Source organism: Neoarius graeffei, chromosome 3 (genome assembly GCF_027579695.1).
Source record: "Neoarius graeffei isolate fNeoGra1 chromosome 3, fNeoGra1.pri, whole genome shotgun sequence".
NCBI lineage: Eukaryota > Metazoa > Chordata > Actinopteri > Siluriformes > Ariidae > Neoarius > Neoarius graeffei.
The window spans coordinates 20,777,237-20,798,437 of record NC_083571.1 but is presented as its reverse complement, the minus strand read 5'-3'; the positions used below and the strand labels follow the sequence as shown (position 1 = coordinate 20,798,437).

The following is a 21,201-nucleotide window of genomic DNA, read 5'->3' as shown; positions in this document are numbered from 1 at the left end:
CACTTTTAACAATAGACATTGTTGCAAAGCAGCTTTACAGAATTTTAATGACTTTAAACATGTGCCAATTTTATCCCTAATCTATCCCCAATGAGCAAGCCTGTGGCAACAGTGGCAAGGAAAATCTTCTTCAGATGACACGAGGAAGAAACCTCGAGAGGAACCAGACTCAAAAGGGAACCCATCCTCATTTGGGTGATAACAGACAGTTGTCTGTTATCACCCAAATGAGGATGGGTTCCTTTTTGTTATAACATTTTAACAGTTTTAACATGAATTCTGTTTTGTTGAAGTTATAAACTCTTCATTGATGGAAACTTGAGTGCAAAACTGTTCATGACAACTGCAGTCCTAAAGTTAGCAAGTCAACTGTAGTCCTCAGGCTCAGTTATTTAAAAAAAAAAACAGATAAATGAAGATCTTGTAAAAAGCCGTTTTAGAACTCTGTTGGAATGTGTGTGTGTGTGGGGGGGGGGGGGAACAAACAAACAACAAAACATTACCTTACCCATTCTGTCAAACCGTTTAAACTCTAGTCCTCAGCCATAAAAGCATTACTGTGAGTGTCCAGTATAAACACTTTTTTAAACTTTTCATTGAATACCCCTCCCACTGCCAACCCTTTATCCCAAAACAATAGGACCTACATTTTTTTGATGGCCAGTTAATTGTCCAAATCAATGGAGCAGATTTAAGTTTCTGTGCTTGGAGTGTATCAAGCACAGAAACTTAAACCTGCTCCATTGATTTGGACAATTAACTGGCCATCAAAAAACATTTAGGTCCTATTGTTTTGGGATAAAGGGTTGGCAGTGGGAGGGGTATTCAATGAAAAGTTTAAAAAAGTGTTTATACTGGACACTCACAGTAATGCTTTTATGGCTGAGGACTAGAGTTGACTTGCTAACTTTAGGACTTAAGTTGTCATGAACAGTTTTGCACTCAAGTTTCCATCAATGATGAGTTATAACATCAACGAAACTGACTTCATGTTAAAACTGTTAATGTTATAGTCATGTTGTCTGTTGTTGCCCAAATGAGGATGGGTTCCCTTTTGAGTCTGGTTCCTCTCGAGGTTTCTTCCTCATGTCATCTGAGGGAGATTTCCTTGCCACCATCACCACAGGCTTGTTCATTGGGGATAGATTAGGGATAAAATTGGCTCATGTCTTGGGTCATTCAGATTCTGTAAAGCTGCTTTGTGATAATGTCTATTGTTAAAAGCTCTATACAAACAAACTTGACTTGACTATATAGCTTTGCAAAATGCATCTGTCTTTTGGTAGAAGGCATTATGGTGTGGGATGTTTAGTTAGTAGGCACATTTGCAGTGTGTAAGCAATCAAGGAAAACTATAACACTGAAAAACAAGAAATATGTGGCTAATGAATCAGGGAGAAAATGTTTTGAAAATGTATTATGTGCAGAAAATAATAATATGTACAGTATATAATGTTCATGAGCTTCCTAAGCTTCCTAAGCGTATGTCATGTGCCAGTGGAGGTACATCAAATGTTGCATCAAATTAAATCCCCATTCAGACTCCTGTGTCACAAGTAGCCAATCAAGGGTGAGAAAAGCTAAGAAAATGAAAGTGAACATCTCTTGAGAGTCTTGTTGAACAGTGTGATAAGTCTCTGATGTGGGTGGAGTACTGAAGCATGGCAGGCGGGAGCTGAAGTTCTCACACATTTTATTTTCTTTCACTTAGCTGCTTTTCAGTTTCACTCACTTGCTGCTCACACACAGTCACACATGCACACACACGTGTTCTAGTAGGGACCGAGACCTCTGCTCTCCCCTTCCTTTTATGCTCCACCATCCCTTCAACAAACAAACAAACGCACACACACACACACACACACACACACACATTAATTGACAACAGGTGTAATGACTTGGCCACTCACCTTCCCTGACCCCACCCTCTATTCACAAATTGATGCTTGGCCACACTCCCACTGCCACATACTCCCACCACCCAACTCAGGCCGGGGGGCTGTCTGGCCTGCAGCGGACTTCCTCCCCCGACGGGACAGGATGTCTGCCACCACTATGCCCCCAGCCTGTGGACCACCTTGAACTTAAATAGCTGGAGGGCAAGATACCAATGGGTGATCCACGTATTGGCATCTTTCATGCGGTGGAGCTACTGCTACTGCATGTGGTCTGAACAGATGGTGAAAGGGCACCCCAGTAGGTAGTATCGGAGGGCAAGAACTGCCCATTTCATGGCCAGACACTCCTTTTTGATGGTGCTGTACTTGCTTTCATGCATCAAAAGCTTACGGCTGATGTACAGCATGGGACGCTCCTCACCCTCCACCTTCTGAGACAAAACAGCCCCAAGCCATCTGTCCAATGCATCCATCTGTAAAATAAGGGGAGAGAGAAGTCAGGGGGGTGTAAAAATGGCCCCCCACACAGTGCAACTTTTACTCTAGTGAAAGCCTGTTGGCACTGCTCCGTCCACTGGACCGGATCTGGTGCTCTCTTTTTAGTGAGATCACTTAGGGGGCTGGTGACATCTGAATAATTAAGTATGACCCTACGATAGTAGCCAGTCAGCCCCAGGAACTGTCTCACCCCCTTTTTGGTCTTGGGCCTCAGGCAGGCTGCAATTGCTGCAGTCTTGTTAATTTGGGGACGCCCCTGTCCATGGCCCAAGTGGAAACCCAGATACCATACATCCACCTGCCCAATTGCACACTTTTTGGGTTAAGCTGTGAGATCTGCACGTCTCAGTGACTCTAGGAGAGCCCTAAGGTGTTCCAGGCTCCACAACCAATCATTGCTATAAATAATTGTCATTGAGGTATGCTACCATGTAGGCAGCGTGAGGGTGGAGGATCTTGTCCATGAGCCACTGGAATGTAACAGGCACCCCAAATAACCCAAAAGGAAGCGTGACAAATTGGTGTAACCCAAATGGTGTGGAAAAGGCTGCTTTCTCTCGGGATAGAGGAGTCAAGGGGATCTGCCAATATCCCTTTGTTAGATCCAGTGTCGAATAAAAGTGAGCACTGCCTAACCGATTGAGCAACTCATCAGTGTGATGCATTGTGTATGCATCAAATTCAGACACCACATTGACTTTTCTATAGTCCACACAGAACCGGACCAACCCGTCGGTCTTGGGAACCAGGACCACTGGGCTGCTCCAGTCACTGTGCGACTCCTCAATTATGTCCATTTTGAGCATGGCCTTGAGTTCATCCCAAACCACCTTTTTTTTTTTTGTATGTTTGGGCAAGCAGTAAGTGCAGCTACGTACCACCACCCCAGGGGGCATTTCAGTGTGGTGTTCTATGAGGTGGGTGTGGCCAGGAAGGGGCAAGAACCTTTCAGAAAATTCCTTCTGCAACTTGGCCTCCTCCAGGAGTTGGGCCGGTGAGAGATGGTCTCCACAAGGGACCGGAGTGATTTGAGATGTTACTTTCTTTACCTCCAGCCCCAGCTCTGCCTTCTCTGGATCTACTGATGCTAATGCCAGGGGAACCCCTCGTTCCAAAGTTTTAACAGGTTGAGGTGGTAGATTTGCAATGCCCTGCCCCTATCCGTTCACCTCACTTCATAGTCAATGTCCCCGACTCGCCATGTGACCTCGAAGGGCCCTTGCCACTTGGCGATTAATTTGGAGCTTGATGTGGGCAATAATACGAGTACCTTGTCTCATGGTGTGAACTCTCTAAGGCATGTGCCCCTGTCATACAGCTGGACTTGATGTTCTTGTGCCTGATGTAAATTCTCCTGGATTAAGTGCATGAGGGTGTGGAGTTTTGAATGCAGGTCAAGAACGTACTGAAATTCGTTCTTGCTAGGTGAAGGTCCCTCCTCCCAATTTTCTCATAGCATGTCCAAAATGCCATGTGGCTTATTCTCATATAATCGCTCAAACGGTGAAAAACCTGTGGAGGCTTGTGGGACCTCTTGTATTGTAAAGAACAGGGGCTCAAGCCATTTATCCCAATTACATGCATCCTCACAAATTTCTGAATTAAGTTTTTGAGTGTCTGATTAAACTGTTCCACTAAGCCATCCCTTTGTGTGTGATAGACACTGGTGCGGATAGACTTCATTACCAATAACACATATAGTTCATGCAGTGTGTGTGACATAAATGTAGTGTCTTGGTCTGTCAGGATTTCTTTTGGAATCCCAACCTGTGAGATAATACAGAAGAGCGCTTCCACAATACTGCGTGCTGAGATATTGCAGAGAGGCACTGCTTCCGGATATCGCATTGCATAGTCCACTAGAACTAAAATAAAGCAATATCCCAGTGCTGACTGATCTAATGGCCCAACAAGATCCATACCCATTCTCTCAGAAGGGGTCTCGATTAGAGGGAGAGGGCGCAAAGGTGCTTTTAGAGTGGCCGTGGGATTTACTAATTGGCATTTGCAGCATGCTGCACACCACCGATGAACGTCCCCATGAATCCCTGGCCAGTAGAACCAGGCCATTATTCAGGCTAGTGTTTTTATCCTGCCCCAACTGTCCGGCCATGGAATTAAAGTGAACTTCATGGATTACGAGTTCCCTACAGCACTTTGGGATCAACAACTGGGTTTTCTGTTCACCAGTTTGAGCGTCATGTGTTACCTATCCTTAATAAAAGTGAAATATGGGAAGGCCAGTGTCGCGCTTGGCTGGAGAGTTTGACCATCGATTACTCTCACTTGGTCAAACGCATGATGCAGAGTCTTGTCTCGCGACTGCTCTAATTGGAAATCCTCAAGGAAATCCCTGAGTGAGGGAGGAGGGGCGAGCTGCTCCTCACTCCTTGTATCACCCTGACACATGATATGTATCCCCTTGAACACTTAACAGTATGCGATACATTCCGGCCCAATCGGGGGCAGCCTCTGGTGCATCAGGGATCTGGATCACAGCTCCCACCTCTGTCGCAGAGCTCTGACTCTGGAGATATTCCTGCTCCCCGCCATACCACCGCACCAGCCCAGGCTTTCCCTCTGCACCAGTGTTATGGGCGTCACTCACCTGAGGGGGAGAAGACAGACATGGAAGAGGGAGATGGGAGGACACCATGAGTGCAACGGGTCAGCTGGGGGGCAGCCAGCCCTCGCCTCCATGGTGGGGGAACAGGGTGAGGAAGGGGAAGAGAGAGAGAGAAAGGAGAGAGAGAAAAGAAACAAGGAGAGGCGCCTCCTCCACCTGCCATCGGAACCGCTGCCTGATGGTCCTCTGCCAGTTCGATGGCTCGTTCTAGCGACACCGGGCAATGGCAATGGACCCATTCCGCCATTCCTTCCGGAAGTTGAGAAATTAACTGTTCCAGTGCCACCAGATCGATGATCCCATCGGCGTCGCAGTCTTCTACCCTCAGCCATTGCCAGCAGGTGTCCCAGAGTTGTTGGCCAAATGCAAACGGCCGACTGATCTCCTCCAACATCAGCATCTGGAAATGCTGACAATGTTGTTCCAGGGAATGGCCGACACGCTGCAGGACGGCTCTCTTTAGGTTGGCATACATGAGCCGGCTGTCAGCAGGGAGCTGCTGTGCTGCAAGCTGCACCTCACCAGTCAGGAGCAGGAGGAGGCACCCCGCGAGCTGCTCGAGCAGCCACCCCCAAGCTTCAGCCGCTTGCTCAAAGAGAGTGATGAAGGCTTCTGGATCGTCATGTGGGCCCACCTTCGCGAGGGTGGCATGAGGAGGGTCTGCTGTGGTGGTGGTCAAAGCCCCTGCTGATGCGAGCAGATGCTGGAACGCCTGGCAGTCTTCCTACTGGGCCAGCATCAAGGCTTCAAAGCATTGTTCTTGCTCCTTCCAGAGGGTGGTCAGCACTTGATGCTGGTTCTGCTGGGCGGTAGCAAGAGCATGGATGAGCTCTTTAATTGGGGAGGACTCCATGTTGTGGTTCCCTTCTGTACATCTGGGTTTCCACACCACTGTGATAAGTCACAGATGTGGGTGGAGTACAGAAGCATGGCAGGTGGGAGCTGAAGTTTCACGCACTTTATTTTCTTTCACTTTGCTGCTTTTCAGTGTCACTCACTTGCTGCTCACATACAGTCACACATGCCCACACACATGACGAGAGATCTCTTCTCTGCTCTCCCCCTCCTTTTATGCTCCACCATCCCTGCAACAAACACACACACACATTAATTGACAACAGGTGTAACGACTTGGCTACTCACCTTCCCTGACTCCGTCCTCCATTCATAAACTGACACTTGGCCACACCCCTGCTGCCACAAACTGGTAACACATTTATTTGTTATTTAATTTGGCATGAATCTAGTTATACCTAATATTCTAATTTGTCCTTAGAGTTGAATTTTATTCATCTGCGAATTAAGCTAGAGATTTCATGAAAGCTGACTAGTGACTGAGAGTAGTTTGTGAATAACTTTGTTTTTGTCTGCTGTAAATGTAGTTAAGTTAGGCTAGTGAGTTATCTAGTGTGACTATTGACACTCATGTATATTTATTTTTCTCAGTTTTAATTTGCATTCTTAGTACCTGGCTTTTCAAAAGATTAGGTCACTATCTGAAGAGATTTTGACAGGATAGGCAATAAAATACAAACAGTGAGTAATACAATTGCAAACATTTGAAGCATCCAGGCCCTTTTTCCCCTTTATGGTTAGGGTTTTGCTGGGATTCGAACCTGGCTCACTGATGTGATAATCCAGCAAACCCCCACTAGGCCACCAGGGGGATGACTCAAATGCAGAGGCGTGAGGCAGAAGTAGAAAAAGTATCAAAAGGTTTATTTACAATATTTGCACTATTAACAATCCAAGGCAAAAACAAAAGTATAATCCAAATGCTCAGAAGATAACCAGGGAAAAAACAAAAGTTCAAAGAAACAAAGAGCCAAAAAACCAGAAAAGAAGAGGCAAAAATACAAACGCTCAGAGGATCCAAAATGGTAAACACAAAGTCCAAAAAGTCCAAAAGAAAGCAAAGTACAAAAACCACAAAGACACGGGCTAGGAAATCGGAACAGAGGTTGCTGGAGCTAAACATAACAGCACTAAGACTCCGTGACAAGAGGACTGAACTCAGGGGTATAAATACACAAACTAATTAAGGACAGGGCGGGGCAGGAAACAGGCAATAAGACAAAAACAAAACACAGAACACAGTGGTGACCTCTAGAGGCCCAAAACAAACATGGCCAGAAAAGGAAATAACAGTGGCCTCTAGAGGCCAAAACAGTCCCAGTCCTAACAGCCCCCCCCCCAGGAGCATCTCCTGACGTTCCCAGGATGATCAGGATGGGCCGAATGGAAGTCCCGACAAAGTTCTTTATTGAGTATGTCCCGAGCTGGGACCCAGCAGCGCTCCTCAGGGCCATAGCCCTCCCAGTCCACAAGATATTGGAGGCCCCCGCGAACCCGGTGGGAGTCCAGCAGGCGGCGCACGGTGAACACAGTCTGACCCTGGAAGATGCGGGGGGCGGGGGGTTCCTGGGGCAGGGGCATACATGGACGTCAGTACGGGCCGCAACAGGGAAACATGGAATGTGGGGTTGATCCTTAGTGTACATGGTAACTGGAGCCGGTAGGAGACAGGGTTAACTCTGCGTACAACCTCGAAGGGGCCAATGTAGCGAGGAGCAAGCTTGCGGTTCTCCACCCACAGCGTAAGGTCCTTGGTGGACAGCCAAACCTGCTGCCCAGGGCGGAAAGTGTGGGCAGGTCTCCTGTGGCAGTTGTCCTGAGTCTGGTTGGTACTGGAGGTCTGGATGAGTGTCCTCCTGACTTTGCTCCAGGTCTTGCGACACCGTCTCACGTAATGGTTGACCGAGGGCACCCCAGCATCCTCCTCCTGGTCCGGGAACAGAGGTGGCTGGAACCCGAATTGGCACTGGAACAGCGACAGCTTGGTGGCCGATGACTGCAGGGTGTTGTGGGCGTACTCTGCCCATGGCAGCCAGGTGCTCCACGATGTCGGGTTATCCATAGGCAGGCCTCGCAGGGTGGTTTCCAGGTCCTGGTTGAGCCTCTCCGTCTGGCCGTTGGACTGGGGGTGGAACCCAGAGGAGAGGCTGGCAGTGGCCCCGATGCTCTTGCAGAAGCCGTGCCATACTCGGGAGGAGAACTGGGGCCCCCAGTTGGAGACGATGTCCTGAGAGAGACCATAAACTCGGAAGACATGAGTGAACAACAATTTAGCAGTGTCAAGGGCAGAGGGGAGTTTGCACAGTGGAATAAAGCGGCAGGCCTTGGAGAATCTGTCCACTATGACCAATATGACAGTGTTACCTTGAGACTCAGGGAGACCCGTGATGAAGTCGACCGCCACGTGGGACCAGGGACGCTGGGGAATAGGCAGAGGATGCAGGAGACCCTGGGGACGCTGTCGCAGGTTCTTGGTTCTGGTGCAGACCTCACAGGACAGGACGAATGACCTCACTTCCTTCTCCATGTTAGGCCACCAGAAGCATCTTTTCAGGAAGTCCAGGGTCCTCCGAGCTCCCGGGTGGGCGGTGAGAGGGGAAGAGTGACCCCACTGGAGAACCTTGGCCCGGGCTTGACGAGGGACGTACAGGAGGCCCGGTGGCCCCGTCCCAGGATCAGGGTCCCGGCATTGAGCTTGTCGAACGGTCTCCTCAATACCCCAGCGGACAGGAGCCACAATCCGGGATATAGGGATGATAGGCCCAACTTCACTCTCCCTGTTGTTGGGCGAGAACAGCCTGGAGAGTGCGTCCGGTTTGGTGTTCTTAGAGCCCGGGCGGTATGATAGGGTGAAGCTGAAACGGCTGAAAAACAAAGCCCACCTAGCCTGTCGTGGGTTCAGCCTCTTGGCTTGCTGGAGGTACTCCAGGTTCTTATGGTCCATCCACACCAGGAATGGATGTTGTGCTCCCTCCAGCCAGTGCCTCCACTCCTCAAGGGCTCGTTTGACCGCTAGCAGTTCCCGATCCCCCACATCATAGCGGGACTCCGCAGGGCTCAGGCGGTGGGAGAAGTAAGCGCAGGGGTGCAGCTTCCCTTCTGAGCGTTGAGAGAGCACCGCGCCGACACCACTGTCCGAGGCGTCCACCTCCACGATGAATGGTTGGGAGGTGTCCAGGAGAACCAGAATGGGTGCCGTGCAAAAGCGGTGTTTGAGGTCATTAGATGCCTCTTTCGCCTGAGGGGACTAGACAATGGAGCCACCAGTCCTTTTGGTGAGGTCCGACATAGGTGCAGCTACGGAACTGAAGTCCCTGATGAACTTGCGGTAGAAGTTAGTGAATCCTAAGAACTGCTGAACCTCCTTAATGGACTTGGGAGTAGGCCAGTCCCGGACGGCCAGGGTCTTGGCTGGGTCCATTTGGAGTTGCCCCGTTCGTACGATAAATCCCAGGAAGGAGAACTCGGGGACATGAAACTCGCATTTCTGGGCTTTAGCAAACAGATTATTCTGCAAGAGTCTCTGGAGGACTTGGCGGACATGGTGGCAGTGTTCTTGTAAGGTCTTGGAGAATATAAGAATGTCGTCAAGGTAGACAAAAACGTATAGATTAATCATATCCCTCAAGATGTCGTTGATAAGGGCCTGAAAAACAGCTGGTGCATTGGTGAGTCCGAAGGGCATCACCTGGTACTTGTAGTGCCCTGACGGGGTGTTAAAGGCGGTCTTCCACTTGTCTCCCTGTCGGATACGGACGAGGTGGTATGTGTTCCGTAAGTCCAACTTGGTGAAGATGGTGGCGCCTTGGAGCAGGTCGAATGCTGTGGACATCAGCGGAAGGGGATAGCGGTTGTGCACGGTGATCTTGTTCAGGCCCCTATAATCAATACTGGCCGGAGACCCCCATCCTTCTTGCCGACAAAGAAGAAGCCGGCACCAGTGGGTGAGGTGGAGGGTCGAATGAACCCAGAGGCCAAGGCTTCCTTGATGTACTCCTCCATGGCCTTGCGTTCTGGCTGAGAGAGGGAGAACAGATGGCTCCGAGGAGGAGTAGTCTCAGGGAGCAAGTCGATGGCACAGTCGTAGGCGCGGTGCGGAGGAAGAACGGCGGCCCTGCTCTTGCTGAAGACCTCCTTGAGATCCCAGTACTCTGTGGGAACTTGAGATAACTCGGTGAGATCAGGGGGCTCGGCAGGAGACACAGGAGAGCTAGAGAGCAGACAAGAGGCATGGCATGCAGGGCCCCATTCCACAACCTGGCTTGTAACCCAGTCTATACGAGGGTTGTGGCAGGTAAGCCAAGGAAGACCTAGAATAACTGGGAACTCAGGTGAAGGAATCAGGTGCAGGGATATTTCTTCCTTGTGACCTTGAGACTGGAGGAAGACTGGAGAAGTAACTTGGGTGACTCTTCCATCACCTAACGCTTGGCCATCGAGGGCAGACACAGACAGTGGGACTTCAAGAGGCGCAGTCGGGACATTGATGCTTTGGGCGAAGTGGATATCCATAAAGTTTCCAGCCGCCCCTGAGTCTAACAAGTCTTGACAAGAGTGGACGGACTCACCCCAGGAGATGGAGACCGGGATGTAGATTCCTTGGCCAGGGAGTCCGGGAGAGAGGGTAGGCCCCGTCACAACCCTCCCTCGGCTGGACGGGGCGGTCCTTTTCCTGAGAGTTCGGGACATGATGCTCGGAGGTGACCAGGCTTGCCACAGTAGATGTCCCTCCTTCTGCGCTCCCTCTCAGATGCGGAGAGGCGAGTACGACTCACTTGCATGGGTTCTGGACAGTCACTGGAGGAGGTAGACAGGCTCGAGGAAGAGGCAGGGAGGCCGGGGAGGAGTACTTGGCAGCATTCTCTCATCCTGTTGTCCAGACGAGTAGAATGTGAGATCAGTGTTTCGAGGTCACTTGGGCATCCGATAGAAGCCAGACCGTCTTTGATGGGGTCAGACAGACCATGGTGGAAGGCTGACACCAGGGCAGTCTCGTTCCATCCACTTACTGCTACGAGCGTCCGGAACGAGATGGCATATTCTGCGACGCTTCCCCCTTGCCGGATGGACATGAGCTTTCTGGCTGTGTCTTGACTGATGTCTGCTTGATCGAAGACACGCAGCATCTCCTCAGTAAACAGCTGGAAATCAGAGCACTCAGGTCCCTGTCTCTGCCAGATAGCAGTAGCCCAGGCTTGCGCCTTACCAGCTAACAAGGTTATCACAAAGGCAATCTTGCGGCGATCCGTAGTGTAGGTGGTAGGCTGAAGCTCAAAGGTGAATTGACACTGGGTAAGGAACTCTCGACACTCACTGTCATACCTCTGTGGTGCAGAAAGACTGGGTTCGCAAGGTGAAGAAGGCCACATGGCAGGAGGCACTGGAGCAGGAGCAGAATCAGGCGGAGGAGATGGGGGCAGAGAAGTCAGCTGTGCCAGGGTTCTCCCAATCTGCTGAAGCAGTACCTCGTGGCGAGCAAGGGTCTCATGTTCGCTTGCGAGAGTCTGTCCATGAGTGTCCATGGTGGATCCGAGGCATGTTAACGCAGCCATAATTCCCTGAAGGTTGGCCGGGTAGACAGATGAAGAAGCCTCTGCTGAGACAGTCATGACAGAGTCTTTCTGTTAGGGTTTTGCTGGGATTCAAACCTGGTTCGCTGGTGTGATAATCCAGCAAACCCCCACTAGGCCACCAGGGGGATGACTCAAATGCAGAGGTGTGAGGCGGAAGTAGAAAAAGTATCAAAAAGTTTATTTACAATATTTGCACTATTAACAATCCAAGGCAAAAACAAAAGTATAATCCAAACGCTCAGAAGATAACCAGGGAAAAAACAAAAGTTCAAAGAAACAAAGAGCCAAAAAACCAGAAAAGAAGAGGAAAAATACAAATGCTCAGAGGATCCAAAATGGTAAACACAAAGTCCAAAAAGTCCAAAAGAAAGCAAAGTACAAAAACCACAAAGACACGGGTGAGGAAATCGGAACAGAGGTTACTGGAGCTAAACATAACAGCACAAAGACTCCATGACAAGAGGACTGAACTCAGGGGTATAAATACACAAACTAATTAAGGACAGGGCGGGGCAGGAAACAGGCAATAAGACAAAAACAAAACACAGAACACAGTGGTGACCTCTAGATGCCCAAAACAAACATGGCCAGAAAAGGAAATAACAGTGGCCTCTAGAGGCCAAAACAGTCCCAGTCCTAACATTTATGCTGTATTTTGGATAACTAGCTGAAATAAATCAGCACTTCTGAAATACTCAAACCAGCCCATCTGGAACCAAGAACCATGCCACAGTTCAAGTCACAGAGATCACATGTTTTCCTCATTCTGTTGTTTGATGTGAACATTACACTGAAGCACTTGACTTTTAGCTCACTGTCTAAACAAAGACTAGCTCTGTGGGTGGTGGATATTAAAATATTGCCCTTAAAGCAAACTGTGATGTGCCATTCTATAAGGAGTATCCCTACCAGGGCATCACCATGTACATTCTCCAGATTCATTTAGCTAGTATCTAGGGTATTTTATAGCAAAATGCAATGTTATATGGTCACCATGTGACTGTGTGGTAAGGTTCATTATGTGTGCACATGCACAAAAGAAGGTATCCAGGTCTTTGTATGTGGGTACCTGCACATAAGAAAACATCCACGCCTTCTTTCTGCCCCGACAGTTGTCCAGATCTCCTAGAACCAAGGTTACATGCATAACTATCATATCTGTATACAATACTTGAGTATTTTTAATCAGATGTGGTGCCCAAAATGCTGCATCTGAAATTGCATATAACAAATTCCACAGTCCCTTATTAATCTAACTTATTAATCTCATAAAATAGTCCCTGTCACCATGCATTGTAAGCAACAATCAGCAAAGATAATATGATGTAATATTGTGTAATTATTGCTCATAATGAGGTCATGAAAGAAATATCTATCTATCTATCTATCTATCTATCTATCTATCTATCTATACAAAATGATACACATTTTGACACTGGTTAACATGGGATCCTGAGTGGCGCAACAAAAAACAGCCCTATCGTCCAGAGATCATGAGTTTGAATCACAACAATGCTACAGCCACTGTGGCTCTCTCCATGGACGGGAGAGCTCATGCACGTGGAAGTGGGCAGATAATGCTTCCTCTGAGTGTGTTATGTTGTATCAAAAACATGTGGTTGGCTGGCTTCACATGCCTCAGGGGAAGCATGTGGTTCAGAGGATGCATAGCCGTAATCCTCCCTGGTTGGTAGCTGTCATATGATAGATGGGAATTGGCTGTGACTAAATTAAGGGGGGAGATTGGAGGGGAAATAAAAAAAAAACAGGACAGTGTTAACTCGACAGGGCAACATACAACAGAACAGTGTCGTGTGGATATTTTAAGTTCGTTTCTTAGACAAGGATTTTTTTTTAAGCTTGTTACCTCGTTAACAGTTTCGGTGAGAATCTCCCGCCTTCTTCAGAAACAGTCACCAGATGTCGAGTGGTGACGTGCCTTATCAGCTGATGTTGCATTACGTTGCGTTTATGTTGCGTTAGTGTTGTGTGGAACTGCAAGTGCCCCAATTATTAGGGGAAACTAGGGGTATGTGGATTAAACGATACAACAATTGTCAATGAGATGTTAGCAGCAATGCCAAGTGAAAGGTAGCAGCAAAAAATGAGTCTCATAATTGTAAAAGTGTCCAATAGCAGCATTTTAAAGTACCAGTGTGCAGTCATGATTGTACAATGGTGGGTGTTGGAAAGCTTTTGGATAGGCATCAGTTGGGAGGAAGCAGTGTGTTGAGTTTCTGACAGCCTCAGGGATCTGTTGGTGGCACAGATACTCCCATACTATCTAACTGGAGAGTGAAGGGTCCATCAGAGGGGTGTGTGAGGGGTAGTTCACAGTGCTGGTGGCCTTATGGATATAGGAGTTGTTGAAAGAAGTATCAGCGGTGGGTAGACTCCAATGATCTCAGGTATTCTAATAATTTACAGTCTTGCAGAATTTGACACACCTTAATTGGTGAGGCAATAAATTACAGTATCCATATCTACAGACTGCTGGAAAAGCATCTCAGATTGCCAGTTGTGTAAAATGTTTTCAAAACTACTTTGAAAAATCTATAGTATATTTCCTATGTTTTGTCCTCGTTATTATTTAGAAATATTGAAAATGGTAAAGAACAGGAAAAAAAATACAAAAAGTACTTTATACCACTACTATATTCATCATGCAATACTGAAAATACGAAAAGCACTTTATACTACTACTATATTCATCCTGAAATACTGAAAAATCAACAGGAAACACACACAGACATGAAAATTGCAGTTTTTGTGAAGCCAGATTGGTGCACTCCTGTTTTATGGAGCATGTGGATAAAGTTTTGGCAGTGGAAACTGATTCAATGGTTGTATCTTCAGTTAGACATTAGTTGTATATTGAATGGTTTATGGGTAGAAGTATAAGTTGTTTGACACCGTTTCATTTTTTTTCTCTGTCTAGGGGGAGAAAGGAGACCCAGGTGTGATGGGAGAAAGAGGACAGAAAGGGGGAAAAGGGGATGCAGTATGTAATGCACACTCTCTCTTTGTTTCTTGCTCTTCACACACACGCACACACGCACACATACAAATTAGTCAACTTATTTTCAGTCTGGTATAAAACATGAACTGCCTCCCCACACAGGGTAAACCTGGTCAAGAGGGTGCCCTTGGCATTAAAGGACAGAAGGTAGTGTGTGTTTGTGCACGTGCATGCGTGCGTGTGTTGAAGGGGGAATATGCCAGTTGTGTTAAAACCAGGTTTATTGTCTTTTCATCTTATTTGATGTGTTCTTTTCATTATTTCATTAGGGTGAAGTTGGCCCCAGAGGACCCCCTGGCCCAGTAAGTATTTTAAGTTTAAGAGAGGATTAAAGAGGATTTCTCACTCTCAATTTTAGCCATTGTGACTTTGTCATTGTCACATTGCCCCTACTACCACATAGTTTTCCTGTAGGAAAAGAGAAATGCTGTTTAACAAGAGGCATTGAAATAGAACTATATCACAAAACAGTAGGTTAGGTACATACCAGAGGTGGACAGAGTACCCAACTTCATAACTTAAGTCAAAGTACAGATCCCACTGTTCAAATGTTACTCCGATACAAGTGAAAGTTGTACAGTCAAATTTTTACTTAAGTTAAAGTACTGAAGTACTTGCTTTTAAAAATACTTAAGTATTAAAAGTACATTTTCTGTCAACACGTTGTTTTATTGCCACAACGCTTATAAAACCTAATGCCGTTACCAAAGACAGAAACATGAATTCACAAAATGAACGCATGCTCGGCCGTCATGGTGGTTTAACGTTAAGCTAGCTAGTCAGTGAAGCTCCACCTGACATGCTAGCAAACGCTTTTCAAACTTTAAATCAGCCTAACGCTAAATGAGCCTAATGCTACTAGAAAAGATTTCTACATTTTGTTTATTTGGCAAGATTATGCTAAAACATATTTCTGAAAGGACTTCACATAAGTCAGCATTATTCATGTTAGCATAACTCTGTTTTTACATGCTAACTAACAGTGTCCAAGTTAACTAGCTATGTGTTAACGTTAGCCATGGACAAAGCTATGGCAACTTGGCGGACAAATCCATAGAAAGTCATTTGACTAACCAGACTGCATAGCTATTGCAATGTTATCGCTAGCTCTAAAAGCACAGGCAATTTAATTGCAAGCTTTCTCTTGGAATAAAATGTTTACATACCTCAATATGCTTTTGCAGGTTGCATGGCGAGTTTTTGTAGGCTGTGATATGGTTTGTTTTCAGCAAACAAAGCAAACATTTAAAACAAAAGGAATATTTAATCCTTTCAGAATACTGAAACATGGGTTCTAGCTATAGCCATGGGTGCATTCATTCCTCAGAACAACTGCCTCCTTCCATTCTGCCATCAACTGATCATGTAAAATAATACTGCTGAGAAATCATTGAACTTGATTTTATCCAGTCTATGGACGTGATGTGACCATAGTGATTACTGATAGGCTGGCTCAGTGTCACGTGAAAAAATCAATCACGTTTTAGAAAAGAAAAGAAGAATCATCCACTTTCAAAGCTGCTTCATAATAACAAGGACCTTGATAGAAATGTAGTGGAGTGAAAAGTACAATATTTGCCTTTCAAATGTAGTGAAGTTAAAGTCATAAGTTTCCCAAAAAAAAAAATACTCAGGTAAAGTACAGATACTCAAAAAGTGTACTTAAGTACAGTACTCAAGTAAATGTACTTTGCTACTCTCCACCTCTGGTACATACAGTATACAGTATGGTTCTATAACTAACTCATATTTAGTGGTGTTTTCCCATGTGCTTGTTTTCTAATGGTATATTCACATCAAACACAGTCAGAGTGTTAAAATTTGTTATGGCTGCCCTATCAATGACACCAGCATCTTTGTGCCAACTGAACACAAGTAGGGTATAAGTTAACCTCATGAAATCTTTTAAATCTGAATGTAAGACACCAATCGATGAAGGAAAATAATGAACAATTATGATTTGGTAAGAAAATAAACAAATGGCATAATTAAAAGCCATTTTTGTGGTGTGAATTTTAGATTGATATTAAGTGCTAAGTCACATTTCAACATGCAGTTTGTTTTATGTCCCTATGCAAAACAGGGACACATCATAAATAATGAGGAAATCCACCACTGCAATTATTAATTTATTCTCCACTGTCCTTGGGAATGGTTTGAACAGAACTGTTTGATTTAAGCTAAATTAATTGTAGGTTGAGGTTAAAGCTTAATTTAGGTTAAACACACACACACACACTTGACTGGAATTGTTACTTGTTGAACACTTTTTAAAAGAATAACGATGTCATAAAATGAAATTTCCTTACTACATTCAGGCTGTTCCACTCCTGTTTCTAACAGTAAATATTTATTTGAAGACCTTCTATGAATAATATGCTGCATTCAAAGGCAAAGTAACTTTGGCAGGTGCTGTCAGAACCTTTCCATTAGACAACAGAGAAACTCCTCCTCTTACAAATCCAATACCCTCTGCTTTATTCACCCTAGATGAAAGTTTGTCATCAGCTGGCTTATTATTTAAAATATCGTTGATTGGTGAACAATTTATAGTCCAGCAGAACTAGGACAATTAATATTTTTAGAATATTCCCAATAATGACCCTATAATACCAATACAATACCAATTACCAATAATCATTTTGTATTAATAATGTCCAGTACCAGTCAAAAGTTTGGATACACCAGACTTCTGCTTCTGACTTGATGGGGTAGACAGAGAGAGAAGGCAGCTCCATTTTATTTCGATTCAATATCGACTTTCGAATTTCGACTTAAATCAACCAAGACATTTTATTTACAGTAACCATCTTTATTTGAGTGTCTGGAGCAACTTTACGCCTGTTTAAGTGAAATTTAAAACTTTGATTATCCCCGCAAAAGAGTGAAATTCTCCACAACAAGTTGACTCGAAAATGGCGGATGCCAAACAAGAAGCAGGTAATGCTACGCCTATCTCTCTGGATATACTTTGGGCCAAATTACAATCTTACAGAGAAGCCCTGACTAGCGATATTAAATCACAAATAAACTGCCTCCATCAGGAGATTAAGAACGATATCTTATCGCTCAGAGAAGAGGCAAAAGCAGACATTCGTGAGCTCTGTTCTGAAATGGTACAGGAAATGGCGACATTGCATAAGCACAGATCAAATCAAATCAAGTTTATTTGTATAGCGCTTTTAACAATAAACATTGTCGCAAAGCAGCTCTACAGAATTTGAACGACTTAAAACATGAGCTAATTTTATCCCTAATCTATCCCCAATGAGCAAGCCTGTGGCGACGGTGGCAAGGAAAAACTCCCTCAGACGACATGAGGAAGAAACCTCGAGAGGAACCAGACTCAAAAGGGAACCCATCCTCATTTGGGCAACAACAGACAACCTGACTATAATATTAACAGTTTTAACAGGTATAACCCTCAACTGTCCTCATGGGGCCGTCCTTCACAGGAGCAGTGCGATAAAACTCCACCCAGACACAGGGCACCAGGATGGATCAAGCAGGTCCGAGGGGCAGAAGAGGCCAGCATCTCAATCCCAGGATCAACATGTAACTCAGAGGGACAGATTGGGGGGGGGGGGGGGGGGAAGAGAGAGAGAAAGAAAACACAGGTTGTTAGGTATGCCCTAAAAATGACAAGTATTAAATCTGTGTGGTAGGCTCGCAGAGACGAGAGTCTTTACATCAGGCATAACACACAACAATGGCATGTTAATATGGTAAAAAATATATCATGACCTGCTCTGGCTGGATGCTTGATTGGGTGATGGGAGCACACTCCTCAGCAATGATGAGATGCAGATGGGACCCTTAGGGCTGGCCAAGAAAATTCAGTTACATTTCACCGGGTCTGGGACATGCGACAGAATGTCTGACGGCCGATTCCCTGCAGGCTACGATAGCCAGTCGAGGTCTCCACCAAAAGATTTCCTGTTGACTCCATGTAACTCAGAGGGACAGATTTGGGGTGGGGGGGGAGGGAAAGAAAACACAGGTTGTTAGGTATGTCCAATGTCACCTGAATAAGTAGGAGCAGTATACATATTGCACCGAGTACAAAGCAGGGACTCCGGCAACTAACTATGACAGCATAACTAAAAGATATCTGGAGAACGAACATGCAGGAATGGGCAAATCCCTGAGTGATACAGTGGACTGGGTGACCTTATTAGAACACCACGTTTGCATTGTAAATGGGTTGGGCAGGTTTATCATTCCAGTTATAACTCTAAATTTAGGGGAACGGCTGTACTCATAAAGAAAAGTATACCTTTTATTTCAACCCAGGTTATACCAGACCCCCATGGGAGATATAATAAGAGGAAAGCTTTATAATACTCCAGTGTTTCTGGCCAGCGTCTATGCTCCCAATTTTGATGATGAACAATTTATATCTTCTTTTATGAATACCTTGCCTAGTCTTGATACACATAAATTAATAATGGGTGGGGACTTCAACTTGTTACTAAACCCTACTTTCGATAGATCATCAAATAAATCAGTACCTCTTTCTAAGTCAGCAAAAGTGATTCATACTTTTTTAAATACATGTAAAATAACATCCATAGAGATTCATGTTCCCAAACCTATGCAAATACTCTTTTTTTTGTCAGTTCATCGCATTTATTCTAGAATTGACTTTTTTTTAAATTGATTGTAGTCTCTTGTTATCGGTGAGATATTGCAATTATGAAGCAATAATGTTGTCGGATCACAGCCCTGTGATCCGACAACCCTGTGATACTATTTGAGCCCATTTGATAACAAAAGTACAACCAAAAGCTAGCAATTCAATGATAATTTATTATCAGAAAAAAACTTTTTTTTTAATATTTTTATTGCATTTTCTCGAAATGCAAAACACATTGAACTGCTCAGACATCTCATCTCATCTCATTATCTCTAGCCACTTTATCCTTCTACAGGGTCGCAGGCAAAGCTGGAGCCTATCCCAGCTGACTACGGGCGAAAGGCGGGGTACACCCTGGACAAGTCGCCAGGTCATCACAGGGCTGACACATAGACACAGACAACCATTCACACTCACATTCACACCTACGGTCAATTTAGAGTCACCAGTTAACCTAACCTGCATGTCTTTGGACTGTGGGGGAAACCGGAGCACCCGGAGGAAACCCACGCGGACACGGGGAGAACATGCAAACTCCACACAGAAAGGCCCTCGCCGGCCCCGGGGCTCGAACCCAGGACCTTCTTGCCGTGAGGCGACAGCGCTAACCACTACACCACCGTGCCGCCCCCTGCTCAGACATGACAAGAAAAAAACAGCAGAATGTGGGCATGTGGGTACAGTAAATAGAAAATAAAAATAAATGACAGTGGGCACAGTCTCCATCCAGCCCCCTCCCTTTCAGTCTCCTGCAGCAAGACAGGGCAGTATCCAAATAGGAATCAATACAGAGCATACAAACATAGCAAGGCTACAAGGTGCTTGTTAGATAGTGAGCACTTAAAACAAGGTCACAGAGACAGGCTAGACTGATCTGGGAAATCCACGAAGCAAGAAAGATGACAGGGTGGGCCCAGTATGCTGCAAATAAGGGTCCCAAACCTCATAGAAAGCATCTATTTTGGAGTGAAGCATGCACGTGATGTATTCACTAGGAATGCAGTCCATAACAATGTTGTGCCATGATTTTTTTTGTTGGAGCAACATTCTTGATCCAGAAAAGTAGAATGTTCTTTCTAGCAGCAAAGGTCAATATATTGAAAAGTCTCCTGTGTTTACTGTCAGTGATCTGACCATCTGGGAGACCAAGTATGATGCATAGAGGGTCCATCCATATTGGGACACCAAAGATAGCAGTCAGTTCAATCACAATACTAGACCAATACTTTTGTAACTTCACACATGACCAGAAGCAGTGAGCATAACTACCAGTCTCAGAATTGCATTTCCAACAAAGCGGGGAAATATTAGTGTCTTTGTTCTTGACAACAGGTGTTATATGCGTGCGATGTACAATTCTGAACTGTATGGATTTAGTGTGGCTACAAACAGAAATGTTCATGGCCTGAGACCAGACTTCCTGCCAGTCAGCATCATCTATAGCAATGCCTAGATCTTTCTCCCAAGCTTGCTTGATGGTTTGGGAGGTAAGAGGAGAATTAGAGTTCAGAGCTCTGTAAAAAAACGTAATGCATTTCTTATTAATCTGTAGAGACAGGGCTTTCTCCACACATGAAGTGGTGTTATTAGTCATTAAGGTGGTGTCTTTAACTATGAAATCTCTAATTTCTAAATATCTGTAGAAGTCACCTTGATTGAATAAACCAAATTGCTGTTGCAACTGCTGAAAAGATAGTAAAATCTGGGCTTTAAATAGATCACCTATTTTCTTCAGCCCTTGGGTGCTCCGCACTTTAAAGCCCTGGTCCTTACAGCCTGGCAGGAAGTCCAGGTTATCAAGAATGGGAGTGAGAAGAGATGATAAATGAGCCCAGCCTTCTATAGAGCGAATGGATCTCCAGACTCTGATGGTACTGAGAGTAATAGGGTTAGAGCAGTGTTTTTTAACAGATCAAGGATTATTCAAAAACAATAGATTCAACAAAGGACACTTCGACTGAGAGGACTCAATATCATGCCAAATCGAGGCTGAATCACAGTTGTGCCAGCTTGCAATCACCTGCAGGTGTGATGCCAGTTGGCAAAATCTAAGATTTGGTACATCTAACCCTCCGTCACAACCTGCCATTTGAAGT

General features: G+C 45.4%; 1 protein-coding gene across 1 annotated transcript in view; it reads left to right on the top strand.

Annotated features, from left to right (window-relative positions):
• The window catches only part of LOC132882507 (collagen alpha-1(XIX) chain), a 740,050-nt gene that overhangs the window by 484,733 nt on the left and 234,116 nt on the right, over positions 1–21,201 (top strand). The window contains exons 20-21 of the mRNA XM_060915622.1: positions 14,389–14,451; positions 14,739–14,771. Coding sequence (XP_060771605.1) covers positions 14,389–14,451; positions 14,739–14,771 — 96 coding nt within the window. The remainder of the gene's footprint in view (positions 1–14,388; positions 14,452–14,738; positions 14,772–21,201) is intronic.